Source organism: Sylvia atricapilla, chromosome Z (genome assembly GCF_009819655.1).
Source record: "Sylvia atricapilla isolate bSylAtr1 chromosome Z, bSylAtr1.pri, whole genome shotgun sequence".
In the NCBI taxonomy this organism is placed as follows: domain Eukaryota; kingdom Metazoa; phylum Chordata; class Aves; order Passeriformes; family Sylviidae; genus Sylvia; species Sylvia atricapilla.
The window spans coordinates 87,695-101,426 of NC_089174.1; the positions used below are offsets into that span (position 1 = coordinate 87,695).

At 41.9% G+C, this 13,732-nt stretch overlaps 1 protein-coding gene across 2 annotated transcripts; it reads left to right on the top strand.

The window, feature by feature from the left end:
• The first annotated feature begins 3,364 nt into the window (after positions 1-3,364).
• On the top strand, positions 3,365-8,563 carry VGLL1 (vestigial like family member 1). Of its 2 annotated transcripts, XM_066339936.1 has the most exons (5): positions 3,365-3,527; positions 4,085-4,314; positions 4,923-5,342; positions 7,418-7,477; positions 8,110-8,563. In XM_066339936.1, exons 2-5 carry the CDS (start codon positions 4,104-4,106, stop codon positions 8,148-8,150), a joined length of 732 nt encoding a protein of 243 aa, XP_066196033.1. In that variant the 5' UTR covers positions 3,365-3,527; positions 4,085-4,103; the 3' UTR covers positions 8,151-8,563. The 2 variants fall into 2 exon arrangements, with proteins under 2 accessions (XP_066196033.1, XP_066196032.1); XM_066339935.1 differs by having other exon boundaries at positions 3,365-4,314.
• The last annotated feature ends 5,169 nt before the right edge of the window (positions 8,564-13,732 follow it).

Sequence of the window (13,732 nt, forward strand, 5' to 3'; positions counted from 1 at the left end):
TGTGGGCTCTTGGCCTGCTGGTGAACTGGAATCCAGTCTGTCTCACAATGAAAATGTGTTTACGCAAACTGTGTGTCTATAAAACACTAAGCACCATCACGGGAGCTCTCCCAGCCTGGTAGTTAAGTTGTTCTGGGAAGGGCAGAGGGAGGATTCGTATGTATTTAGGCAGAGGGAATTGGATTGTGCTCTCCAGCTTTCTGGGTGAGTAAACAAACTCCTAAGCTACTCTATAAAAGACATAATGTCACCAGTTTGGTGACTAGTTCCCCAGTGTGTTTTTTGCAGGTGAGACTGGCAAGTTTGACCCTGCTTCAGCATTTCTGGAATGGCTGCAATTCTCTAATTTTGGTAAACTTGACACAACAAAACCCAAACTCTTTCCTGCTGTAGCCCTCACAGAACAAGAATTATTTCCCTCCCATTCCCCAGCGGCACTCGCCCCCCCCCGCCCCCAACATGCCGTAGTAACTAAAACAGATCCAGCAGAGAAAATTTAGTATCCAGTTTTTATCTGGGCTGGAAACAGGTCATCTTTGTCTCACAGATGCTTGTAGTTGCCAACTTAAGTGTGAATATTCTGTAACGTGGCAATAGGAAAAGTCTTTTATCATCCTTGGCAAGTTTGGTTCTCTGCTATAACTTGTTTATCATCTTACTCCAAACTTTTCCAGAGTCCAGAGTGTCTTCTTTATTGTGTACACATTGTCATAAAAAAACCCAACAAAACCAAACAAACCTAAACCTACTTACAATCCTATTTTCCTCATTCCTGAAACCTCCTAACCTGGTTGACTCGTTGGAGTGCATTTCATGCATTCTTAGCAGATAGGCTGAAGGAAACGCCTCACTCAGCGCAGCTGGAGGCTGGAAAACGTGGGGAGTTGATGAACGTGCCTCGTCTCCTGCTGCAGTCACTGCAGTGTGCTCAGAGCTGGCTGGGCCCAGCAAGGATCCTGACCTGCTGGACACAGCATGAGCCTCTCACGTCTGGAAAGTGTGACTGGTGTGACACTGCTGCTGACAGTGAGTTAAGGTAGGGGAGTGTCTGCTTGTTAAATTGTGGTTTAATACTTGGGAAGTGGGAAGTTTTTTGTTTTTAAGACTGGTTTGAACTACATGAAATCAAGAATGAAGAGTTCCCTGTTGGATGCCTCAGTGGTAGGAAATCAATACTGCTGGGAAGGGTATGGAATATGAAAAACATTGTAAAGTATTAGCTGTTATGGTGAGCTGTCAACACCCATCATTCTTAAGCCTGTGTTGACCATGGGTTCTTGTCCACCTGAAGGAGAAATAACTTGGGCTATTTTGCTATTAGTAACGCATTCTAAGAATAGTGTGGTATGAGTTGAGTCCCTTTCACCCTGAGCTCCATTTCTACTCTATTTTGGCAATGGTTTGTGGCAGACACAAGTTGGAGGGATTTCTGCCTTTTGCAGACTTTGTGCTGGATGATGGAATAATACCAACTTCAGGTAATGAAGACTACAGTATTCCAAATTTAGGTCCTGTCTCCTAGGACATTAGAATCCTTGTGCCCATATGATCCCTAAGAGGACTGAGATGTCGCCTAGGTTATACCCAGCCTTCTGGCTACTTGTTAAAAAGCACAGGAGATTTGTAAGGGAAACAGTGGGAAAAAAAGAGATAGGTGGCCTTTTTTCTTTAAAATACATTATTGGTCACAATCACACAAGCTGCTGCACACAGAGAAACGATGCTGAAGGAGCCCAGAATTAATGTCAGAAGCTAGTTAGCATGTAAATAAAGTGGTACAAAGACATAATGGCTTGTACTGAGTGAAGAATGGGGAAAGTGATCCTCTGGGCTGGTGCTAATGCTTTCTAAATTGTATGTTGATGTGTAGTGCTGGAGCAGTTGGAAAAGCTGATTTGCTTCTTGCTGTTGAGATGACTTCTTGTCCTTTCTCAGGCCATCTGGTTGCTCATGTCTTTGGCAAGCTTTCACTCCTTGGGTTGGAATTTTCAATGTCCAGTATTGGCACTCTGGCTGAGCAATCATAAAGTCCCTTAACCCAAACAGTGAGATGCTTTCTAAAACAGGGCTGGGAAAAAACAGTGTCTCTTCCTGTGCTCAGAGTCCTCCCAGTTTTGTGATTGGGTTGTGCTAGTTCCTGCTCCCCTTCATGGGCCTTGGGAAGGTGCCTCTAAATTGGGAGGAAGTGTTTCTTTGCTTAAGCTTTCCAGGTCTGGGAAAGCTTTTAAAATTGTGAAAAATTGTCTTCTGAATCAGATAAAGTGTGACCTTGCAGTCCTTTCCCACTGCTGTGTTTAGGTGTATCTAGGAGGATAGGGCAAAGCAACAGAAATTCTAAAACAAGGACTAAAGAGGTCTTGAGTTTGGACATGAGTTGGCAGTTGATGGCAGGAGATTAGGGCTGGTTGAGCAAGTGACCATGAGCCAGGGAGAATTGAACAGAGCACATGGTGGTAGGAGATGGAGATAACAAGCAAAACTAAACACAAGCAAATAATAAACAGGGACAAGAAGTTTGTAGGTGAAGACTTAAGCATTAGAATGGGAACAGATTATGGCTTGACCACCTTAATCCTCATATTTCTTAGTATCTGGATACTTGTATTACAGCCTGAGCAGTTTTTTTCATGTGTAAGAATATTCTGAGAAACCATTTGAAGGCAGTCTTCACTTCATATCAGAGTATCCTTTGAGATACAGATGAGTGCAATGTTGATTGGGAAGCTTCTAAGAGTTGGGGGATGTATGACTAGGAAAAAAATCAGATAAATGTGTTGAACTACATTGAGCAGTGCTGTGTATTTTAGGGTTAGTTGGATAGAAATGTATATCTTATGATTCATGAGGTTTTGTGTGGTACAACTGGCTATTGGCCAAAGGTTGCCCTGATCTCTGAAAAGTAACAGCCTTCCTTTTGCTACCAAGGTAAATCAATTATACTATGCAGTGTCATGAGCTGAAAATGAGACTGGAACATTGAATAGAAAGACCAGGCACTTCACTGCATTTGTAGCCTGAGACTTGCTGAATATGATTTTGATTAGAGCAGGACTTGTGAGCTCTGGCTGGGAACTTAGTCCCTTGTAGCCAGAAACCATACAAATGCATAAAGATGATGCTTCTCCAGGGCAAGCAGTGACATTCCTTGTCCTGCTCTTACCATATCTGGAAGCAGAGATTTTTAAAGAGAACAAAAGGGAGTCATAGTCTTCTGTTGACTTCCTGCAAACTATTTTAAGTGTAGTTCCTGCCTTAAACCTGTAAATTCTGGTCGACCCACAGTGTGTGTTTCAGAGTCTTGCACCAAAATTTTAAGCACATGCCAGACCCATCATGTTCCTAAGTAAGTTGTTTCAAACAATAAAAGGTTATTTCTTTTTTTGTTGTTTTTTTGCATTTTTTTAACTTGCACTTGCCATGATTTGAATTTCCAATAATTTAATCTGAATGTCTTTTTCTAACAGGTGAAGCAACTAATTACTCTTAGAAGTCTTTTGTTTTGGAGATCTATGCTGACAGTGATTAAGGTACTTCAGAATTTACTTTCTCTAAAATTATTTTCAGCTCTAATGTCGTATAGTGGGGTTTGGGGGTTTGTTGCTCTTGTTTTGTTTTGTTTTGTTTTGTTTTGTTTTTTTCACTCTGTCATTATGTTTTCTGAGCAACACAAAAGCCTAAATTGGACAAAGCATTTTGATAAGATCACCCTGAACTTATGGCATAGTGCCACCTCTGAATTATTTTTTAAAGTGTTTCAGTTCTTCCAGAGGGCACATTCACACAGTACTAGGTCCTCAGCCCAGACTTTAAAAGTCAGGATGAGAAATCAAAGCTGATGTGTAAATGTGCCCATTCTGCCCAACTATAATATTTTAGGAGTATATAATAAGGAAATCAGTAAAGAAGAGATGCATGGAAAAAAGCAGAAAAGCAGAATCTAATCCTACAAATAAGTGTTTTTCTGGCCCCTACCATTTTTGGAAGGAAGCTAGGCTCACCACTCACTAGGCACTTGAAGTTGAATATTGTCTCTTTAACCTGTCTGGGTTTTTTGGTTTGGTCTTTTTGGTGTTTTGTTTTTTAGGGACTGTTGGTCCTTGAAAATGGAAGAAACAAGAAAGCTTTCCCCAAAGCCGAGTAAAAGCAAAGAGCCTGTGAAAACAGAATGGGGATCTCAGAGCGTGGTGTTCACCTATTTCCAAGGGGACATTAACAGCATGGTAGATGAACATTTTTCTAGAGCTCTCAGCAATGCCAAGAACCCCCAAGACCTGAGCACAAAGCACAGGGGTGAGACTGTTGTCCTGAAAAATGGTGAGCTCCTTTCCATATGTGAGCCTGGTGTTGGATGGAGGTGACTGGCTTTCACTAAGGAATTTAAGATCCTAAAAAACTGAGCTTAAATTTGGAATTTTGTGCAAACAGAAAGCAAGAAAATCATACTTATAAAACTCTAGGTTATGTAGCTAAGACTTCCTGGGTAAATCCCTGTGACTGCTGGAGTAACTCCCAAGCTTTCCTTTCCATGGGCCTGTTGGCAGGACTAGATTTCTGTTGATCCTTTTCCAGCCAAGTGTTCCCCATTTCTGCTGGAGCAATAAGTGCATTATGACTTAAGTTGTCATCTTCACAAAAATATATTTGTCTAAGCTCGCAGCTCTCAAAAACCTGCCTAAGATGGTTGTTGTGTGGTACTTAAGTGCACACTTAATATTTAGTAGAAATACTGATGGTGGTGGTTTAATCTGCTTTTAGTATGAATTTGTGGTTGATTTTTAAGGTAAGCAGCACTAAAGTGATTATATATTTCTGTTAAAATTAATATGCAATCTGGTAGCATTGTCTTGGAGGTCTGCTGGAATTTGCCTTGGAAAAAAAGTAAGAATTGATGAGACTTCAGATGCTTTTTTTCTCTTTTTTAGTAGACAGCATGTCTCCCCATCAGTGGAGTTTCTCTTCACGTTGCTACAAGCCATATCCATCATCTTCTTCAACAAGCATGGAAGATTCTGCCCTGAATTTTTCTGCTGCTGGTGTGGTAGGCCAGTGCCAGCCGTCATGTCTGCGTAGTCGTCCAGCTCAACCTGCAGATTTATGGCCCTTCCCTCCAACTGGGACTCCCAGTGTCACCGGTTCAGTGTATCCTCACACCCTCCCTGACCTCTATGCAACTGATGAGCTGATCTCTGACAGGAAATACAGTTCTCTTCTTGGCCTTCTGCAACAGGAAAGGTGTTTAACATCCATGCAAGAATGCACCATGAAGCAACACTCAAGTTCTGCTTGTATGACTGGACCAGCGAGGTTACAAAATATGAGTCAAAGTTCAGCTCCTGGGGGAGGTAAGAAAATACTATCACTTTATTCTTTGATGACATCTGATGTAAGGTGACAGAATAGTACTGTCTGTTCCTACACTTTTCAAGCTGAATCCAGCTAACAGAAATCTCTTACTATAGATAACCCTGATATGTACTGTGGTCCTTTGGATCAATTAGCCATATAGTCTGTGTTCATCAAAAAATGTGCATTGCCTACTCACGCAATGTTACATTGGGGAGACATTTTAAGTAACTATAAGCATTGTTCATAGTGCTAACACAGTCTCTAATATCCATGGGTATTAGATGTGGTGTGTACCAGATGCTCCGTCACTGGGACCAGAAAGGGGAAAGATTCCTGAGCAGCCTCTCTTACTCTGCAGGCTGTTAATTGTGTTCTGAGTACAGGATGGGAAACTGCAGCTCTTACCAGCATAGCCAGGGGTTTTTCTCCCTCCCAGTCTCTGTCCAGAGCTGCAATGATGAGGGTTCAGGGGCTGCTCGACCAGCCTTGCCTTGTCTCCTGGCTGAGCTCCCTGCCCTGAGGCACTGCTGCCCTGACTGCCAAAGGCTACATCTGCTCCTTGCAGATTTCCCCCGAGCTAATGCAATTCACACAGTGATGATTGTTGCTTGTTTATTATCCACAATTACTAGGAATCCCAACCCTAGGTACTACCAGCACACAGCAGAAAGATGCCTGAAGTTCATTTATGTCTCCACAGTGTCTAAATCTGCTGGATAAAATTGCTCTCTTATGAGTAATTCTGCCTTTGAGAAGCTCTCTGGAGTTAGGCTTCCTGGCCAAAATGCTGATGCCGGTTGAGGACATCTGCATTGCTGTTCCTGGGCGTTTCTCAGTCAGGCACCTTGACACTGGTCTCCAAGAAAAAGGGTTATGAAATTGTTTTAGAAGTCTGCTGGAAAAATACAGTGTGTCCTACCTCGTACTTCTAAACAAAAAAAGATCAGGCATGTGAAGAAGCAATCCTGAGGCTTAGGTTTTGAAAAATAAGCAGCTGTGAAATACCTCCTGGTTACCCAGTTTCGCAACTGCATCAACAGGAATTTGGCAGAATGTGGGCTAATCACTGCCTGGAGATACAAACAGGAGTTTATCTAGAGTTTCTCTTTTGAGTATACAACAGAATTATGTTATTATGAGACCCTGACTGTAGGTGTTTTGCTAACTTATTATTGCTAGAATGCCTAATGCCTGGCTGTGTCTGTTCATGTTAAAGGGAGAGTGTCTATATCTTCAGCTGGGATGCAAAGTTTCTGCTCATAGTATATGAGCAGATGTTTTGTGTATGTGTGCATGGGCACTCACCCTAGACTTCATGTAGGTAGTGAATGAAAGTTTAATTACTTTAAAGAATTGTCTGAACAGGGAACTCATTTAAGAACAAGGTAAGGTGCCCTCTTCCCCCAAGGGGGCAATGCAAGCTTGTCAAGGCTTGGGAACCCCAGAAACTGACTCCTTCAGAAAAAGAGCTATTTCATGAAATTAGTCTTGTGTTGGTAACAAGGAAGGACTGCTAACCACAGTGGACTGTTTTTCCCAAAAATGCACAAAGAAAATAAGTAAGGAAAAAATTGAAAAGGAAATTAAACAGCTCAGTATTTCCCAACCATTACCAATTAAAGCCCTTTCTTTCAGGATGTGTACAGGGCCATTCTGAGTATTCAGAAGCCTCTCAAAACCACACATGTAACATCATCCTTGTCATTATCAAACAGCCCAGCAAGGATTGATAAGAAATTGCTGGTCCATTCTCACAGGGAGTATTTGGCAAATCCCTAGGATGTGTGCATTTAGTTTGGCTGTAGGAGTCCTTGTTTCCTGGCTCTATCTGTTAAACATACTTCTTCTTACACTGTGTCATGTTTAAGAACAGCTGATATTTATATTTATGGGAGTGTATGTTGCTGTGCCAGACAGCACAGAGCTCCTCAGCACCTGTGTTATAGGCTAGGCTGCAAAAGCACAAGGTTTCTTTAGTAACTACTGTGATAAAAGTAATCTACTTTTATCTCTGTGCTGAATTTCTGCTCATCCCCAGTACTTTTAATTTCTTTTTTTTTTTTTTTTTAAGAGAGAAAAGCAAGCTCTTACCAAGGCTTAGAAAACCCCAGTACAAGCCATGCCACTGCAGGTGAGTAAAGAAACCAGCAGGTTTAGAACAAATCAGACAGCAGCCTTGCTTATGCAAATAGTATTAAAGATGCTTCCTTGTTTGCTTTTGTATTTCAAAACCTTTTTCTCCCAGATAGAACCACCACTTCCCATAACTGCATTAACAAAGAAGAGGAAAAGCAGTACATTATATTAAAATTAGATGCATGATTTTTTTTTTACCCCATCAACTATAGATTTTGTGCTTATACCATCAGGCAGCCATTTCACAATGCCTGTTTTGCACTTGCTGTCCAAGTTTCAGATCCCAGAAAGATAGAACAGCCCCTGCTTTGTACGTCAAGCACACATGTGGTAGTACTGTTGCAGTTTGCATTAACAAACCCACCATACTGCTGGGTGAGTTGTTCTAAGAAATTATTCCCAAAGCGTTTAGGCTTGCATATTTTTATTGGTGTCTTGATACTGGTCATACCCCAGTGTTGGTTCTTTGATGTGCAATGTTTTGGGGATACTTCAAATGGTCATTCTGGTAGTTCTAGTAAGGATTCTTTTGAAACAGACCCAAAGGTGCAGTTCTGTTTGCACAGCATCTTAAGAGATTGCAAGGACTGTGCTGTTTGACTGTCATAATGCTGCTATGTCTTTCAGGTATTCAGATTCATGACAGAAGACAAGATTTGTACTTCTAGCAACTGAATGTTTCTACCTTGTTCTGAAAGAGATATTTCTGTGAACTTTTATTATTTGCAACTGTGAATCAAGAAGAAATTAATTGCAGCTATCCTGTGTTTTTTTCTTTTAGCTGGAAGAATACATGTATTATTTACTGTCTGGGGAATGACAAAATAACCCTTTTTGATACAGTAAATAATTTCTAATGTTTGTGGTATTAACCTGGCTGTATGTTTGTTGTGGCAATATATCATTTATTTAATGCTTTTCATGTAGCCCTCTTGAAAGGATTCCTGCACTTTTAATCTTTCTGTGTTCATTTATTTACCAGCTCTTGATAAGAAGCACAGTTCTTATCAATGCTCCTGATAACCTGTAAATGCAGGGATGCAGTTAGCATAAATTCAATGCTGCAACTTCTTAGCCTGATCTGATAGATCTGATATCTCCATATTGTTTAAAAGTCTTAGGCCCCTGGCAAGAGACTTCAGTCAAGCCAGCAAAAGGACATTATTGTATTTATGTTTTGAAAGTGCAGTCACTAAATTTGTCACTATACTTGCAATTCCTACAGATACTCTTCAGAAATTACATAATATGCTTATACCTAAAGGTTCTCTTTTGCCTCCTCACTAGTGTATAATCATCTTCTAGAAAGCTATGAATTCACAGTAGCTCTGAGAGGAAACCTAGATTCTCATTAGGTGTAATTAAAATACCATTCAGCAAAAAGCTGCAGGTAAGAGTTCTATTTTCCCAGCCTCTCTGCAGGTGTAAAAGATTCTTTTTCTAAATAAGCTCTGTTTATTTTATTTTTGTGTTTATTTTTCCCTTCTCCATTGATTGTATATTAATATAATATAATATAATTTAATAGGGCATGATTAGCTTGTTCTGACAGCTCTATGCAGTTGCTGAAGGCAATTTGACCTCATGATTTTATGGAACGAATCTTGCAACAGTTTGTGACTGTTGCACCAGATATCTCTGCTGCCACTGCTCCAGTTATAACACCTTGTGTAGTTTTATAAATAATATGAGTTTAGCAACATCAGGTGTTTGTGGTACTAATTTAAAAACAGATTTTGAAAATAATTCTTTTTTTAATTCTACAAGTTTGCTCCAGCAGTTGCATGTTCTACATCAATCTGAGATCATATGGGAAACTGTTTTAACTGAACTAATAAAAAATACACTAACATCCTATCTCCCTATAGACAAGCAAGGAAAAAAAAAAAACTCCTTTTTAATACTTCTACAAAGATCCCTTTCTTCTAAGTTTAAGAATACTTCTCCAAGTAGTTTTCTTATCCCAAGTCACTTAATACCCTGATTTTAAAGGCTACATGGTGATGTAATCTGACTTCCTCTGTGGCCAAAGCAAAGATTTCCAACCTGTAATCTATACATATGTCTTACAGGCATGTGCTATAATTCTAGTGAATTATGATTCTATTGCTTCAAAATATTGAATTTTTTTTTCCTCTGTCTTCCATCCCTTCCAAAGGAAAATGCTTATATAATTTCTCTGCAAGGTCTGAGAAGACAGTCTATTTAAATGCCCTTAAATGTGGTGCTTCCTTGAACAATTTGTTTTAGAGCTGGGAATATTCAAGGTGACTTATAAAGTCCTTGGTTCTGGTGAATCTGCCAGTTGGGGTTGGACAGTGTAGGGGGAAAAGACCCTTGTTTTTAAATGCATGTCCCTTATTGCAATTTGCCTTTAATGACTTGGTATAATAGAGTTTTGAACATTTCACAGAAATTCTCTACATCAAATAGGCGTTTCTTTATACATGTATAGATTAAAACAATATAGATACACATATATGCCCCTCTAGAATATTGTTTGTCTGGAGTGGAGTGCTTCTGGCTCTCCAGCCCAGGCTGTTGGTGTGTTCCTGTGCTGCCCTGCAGGAATTGCATGCTCCAGTGACTGTCTTCATTCCCATTCAGTGCATACTCTCCTTGCTGGCAAGGACTGGGCAGCCAGGGCAATGCATCCAGCAGCTGCCATCTGGTACTTCCCACAGCTATTTTTGGTCTCTCCTCTGAGTGCAGCAGTCCTGGAGGTGATGGGAGAAGGGATGCCGGATGTTCCCGTTTCAACAGCTTCTGATTTTCTGAATGCTAATGGACCTCTGCAGAGACCATTCTAGAGGATAGACAGGGACCAGGTGTTACATCACTGGAAGTGTTCAAAAAGTGTATGTTTGTGGCTCTTGGGGATATGGTTTAATGGTGAACACAGTGATACTGGGTGAATGGTTGGATTTGATGATCTGGGAGGCTTTTCTAACCATAATGATTTTATGATTTTCTACTACTGACTCTGTGAGAAACCACTACTTGCCTTTGATTTGGTGTCTTCTAGTCCAGGAATAACTTGTTTGCACAGATGGCTTTTCTCCTGTCTATTTCTGATGGGCAGATAAGATACCAACTACATGCTTTATGAGCTCTGGTCAGAGATTAATGCACCTCTGAGATGCATTAGTCTCAGAGATTTATGTCATGCACTGGACATGCTTGCCCTGTGTGGAGTCTGGGCCTTTTTTTACTCAGCTGCAGTGACTAGTGTGCATTTTTTCCACTATGTGTGTCTCAGGACACTTCACAGGCATCTTGCTCTGACTCCTCACATGAGCTGGCTCTGGTGCAGGTCCTTCTCTGATGGTCAGATAAACTTTGTGGGTGGCTGGGAGTAGCAGGCTGGCTTAGCTACTCCACCCTGCTTTAGTCACTCATGAGTAGTGTTAAAAATAGTCCCAGACTGTAGTGACAAACACTTAACCAAGCATGGCAATCCTGGTCCAGGGTAAAAGTGTTGTTGCACCACTTTGTTCTGTGTTCTGTTTTCCTGCGGTGTCTGGTTTAAAACATTGCATGTTTTAGGCTCAGGGCTGTATTCCACTCAGCTGCTGACCCACTGAGAGTTTGGTACTCCTCTGAGCTAGAATATGTCATTACTCATAGAGGATTTCAGCAGAAAGCTGCTGCAAACTGGTGGTTTTGGTGCCTTGGTATCCAGGAAGGGTTTCAGTATTACAGGCCACATTCAGAAGGCTGTGTATTACTGGTCTGACAATACTGCTGCACAAGCAGCTGCACTCCAGTCATATCTGACAGAACACAATTTATTTACTGAGGAGGTGCAAAAGTGGCTGAGAGGTGGGCAGGCAGCAGCTGGGCTCTCCAGGACAGCACAGAAGATGTTCTCAGGTGCTTGAAGCCATAAGGGAGCTGGCTGAGCCAATGTAAACCAACTCAGATGTGGTGTTCCCCAAAACAGGATCCAGCAGGAGTGCCCAGGGTCCCCTGTGAGCTACCATGAACCTGGCTGAACCAAATGCCAGGAATTCGCTGCTGATTCATGCTGTCCCTCTGCCTGGTTTCTAGGTGGGGGTTGAGTGCAGCAAACCCTCAGAAAAAGTGGCTGCTTTACTGACCTTCATCCTCACCTCTGTACCCCCATCTCTTTCCATTGCCCCAGCCCAGGGCTTGTGTCTGACCATGGACATTTGTCTTTTCCCCATCTATCTTTCTCTGAAAGGCTAATGCTGGAATCAGCGCAGGTTTATAAAAAAATTATCAAGCAGCATTTCATTCTGGAATGCAACAGTGTTACAGCTCCTGCTTGAGGTAGGGATAAAATAGCAGCCCTTTAGCACACAAAAATACAAAGTTTCTCTGCTCAGAATTAAAAAACAATTAGCTACCAATGCTGTGTTTTCCCAGAGCGAAGTGTCACTTTAGCTAGATCCCTCTGCCAAACAGAAGAAGACTAATTGAGTGAATGGAAGGAAACTGAATGTACTGAAAACCCAAAGGGCATCTCCAGTGACTGAGTACAGCCTAAAATAATCGAGTACAAGCTGCTGGTTTGACACTGTCACCCTGAGCCTGAAGAGCAGTGCAGAAACACCCACGCTTCATGGGTTCCATGTGAACTGCCTGAACAACTTCATGTCTCAAGCATGTACTGGATAAATGATACATAAGGGAAGCTGCCATCTGCAGCTCCCCAGCCATGGAACAATCTGTGCCCTCTGGGGGTTACCCTGCAGTGGGTTACCCTGCAACCCACTCCAGGGTAAAACACATCAGCTAATTAAAAATAATGGGCAATAAGGAAAGTCCTCCAGCTGGACTTTTTGATGGATAAAGTTGTTTGGTTTTTCTTTTCTAAGGTAGACTAAGTAGATTCTAAGGAAAACTTTCTGGCTTTTATGTGTCTTGTCACATAACCAAGACATTTGAGGCATGTGCTATCATCACAGTTCCACCCCACATTGTTTGTTGGTGCTGGATTTGTGCCACATTTTAAGAAAAGATCAGCATAAAAACTCTTTTTTCCCCTCCTTTCCAAGGTTGCACTAATGACTGCTGCCTGTAAGTGTGCAAAGGACAGTCAGGCATTATTTTGCTTGTAAATGACAAAGGGACTTTGCCAGCAAAGCAGCATTAAGGGTTGTGACACTTATGGGTGCCCAACAACGAAGTTTGCTGCATAGCCCAAAGGTAAATGATTTACTGTGAGTAAAAGAGCAGGGAAAGGAGTGCTCCATGCAGGATTTAAGCACCCTCTTGCTGACATATACATTTGCAAACAGAGCATGAAATGATTGCCCAGCGCCTGCCCTTAACCATTGGGACTGTTTTCCCGGGTTCAGATCTGTAGGACCAGATCATGGTTGCACCACTGTTTCCTGCAAAAAAAAAAAATATTACAGATTTGTACAAAAAGATTATTATCTGATTATTAGATGGATTTAAGGCATAAAATCCACATGTATCACCTCTAAGGTGGTGCATTTAAGAGATTTGGGCAGTGGGTCTCCTTTCCTGCCAAACCACAGCTATGCTGCCAGTAGAATATGAGTCAGGAGAGGGCTGGAGGATGAGCTGGGTCTGATGAGGAGGCCTCTGGATCTGTCCTTCAAAACACTTGGGGGCTTATCTCACAGGAAATCGTGGGATGGTGGGACAATGGGGAAGATCTGGAAGTGTCTTATCCCTACAGGGCATCCTGGGCAGCATCCTCCTGGCCCAGCCAAAAGCAAGAACTCCCCTGCCTGCACAGAAATCTGTTGTCTACCCACAGGCTGTGTAAAGGTATCCCAAAAAGTAGTTGCATTTGTTTGGGATCTGTTGTGTTGTTTTTTTTCCTGCTTCACAGGAAAGCAGCCTGAAAATACTGTTGAGAAATGACAGCTTGGGAAGCAGCTCTGGAATCATCCTGCAGGGTGCTGATGCTGCAGCAGGCTGCCAGGCTGCTCTGATTCCAGGCAGTTTTCCCACACCGACAGGCTGCAGGGTGCAAAACAACCGTGTAACAGTGACTAATGAGCACGGCTGCCTGTCTCCATGAAGAAACTTGGGAAGGGAGGGGTTTCAGGGAAATAACAGCCTTCTCTATTTCTCCTCCTTGCCTGGGAGAAATGCTTTCTATGGTTTTGCAAACTGGAGAGCGTGAGAGCCAGATTTAGACCCCTGTGCAAATCCACCTCCTGGTCTCTCATACACACAGCTGCAGCAGGCACAAAAATCTGCTTTAATGCAGACTGAAAAGCCCAGGATTTCCTGGCCCGATTCTGCC

Excerpts from the sequence above, each read along its gene's own strand:
- VGLL1 (XM_066339935.1), top strand. The coding sequence starts at position 4,104 with ATGGAAGAAACAAGAAAGCTTTCCCCAAAGCCGAGTAAAAGCAAAGAG. Across the intron at positions 4,315-4,922 it reads GACTGTTGTCCTGAAAAATG|TAGACAGCATGTCTCCCCAT; the intron begins GTGAGCTCCTTT and ends TCTCTTTTTTAG. Across the intron at positions 5,343-7,417 it reads AAGTTCAGCTCCTGGGGGAG|AGAGAAAAGCAAGCTCTTAC; the intron begins GTAAGAAAATAC and ends TTTTTTTTTAAG.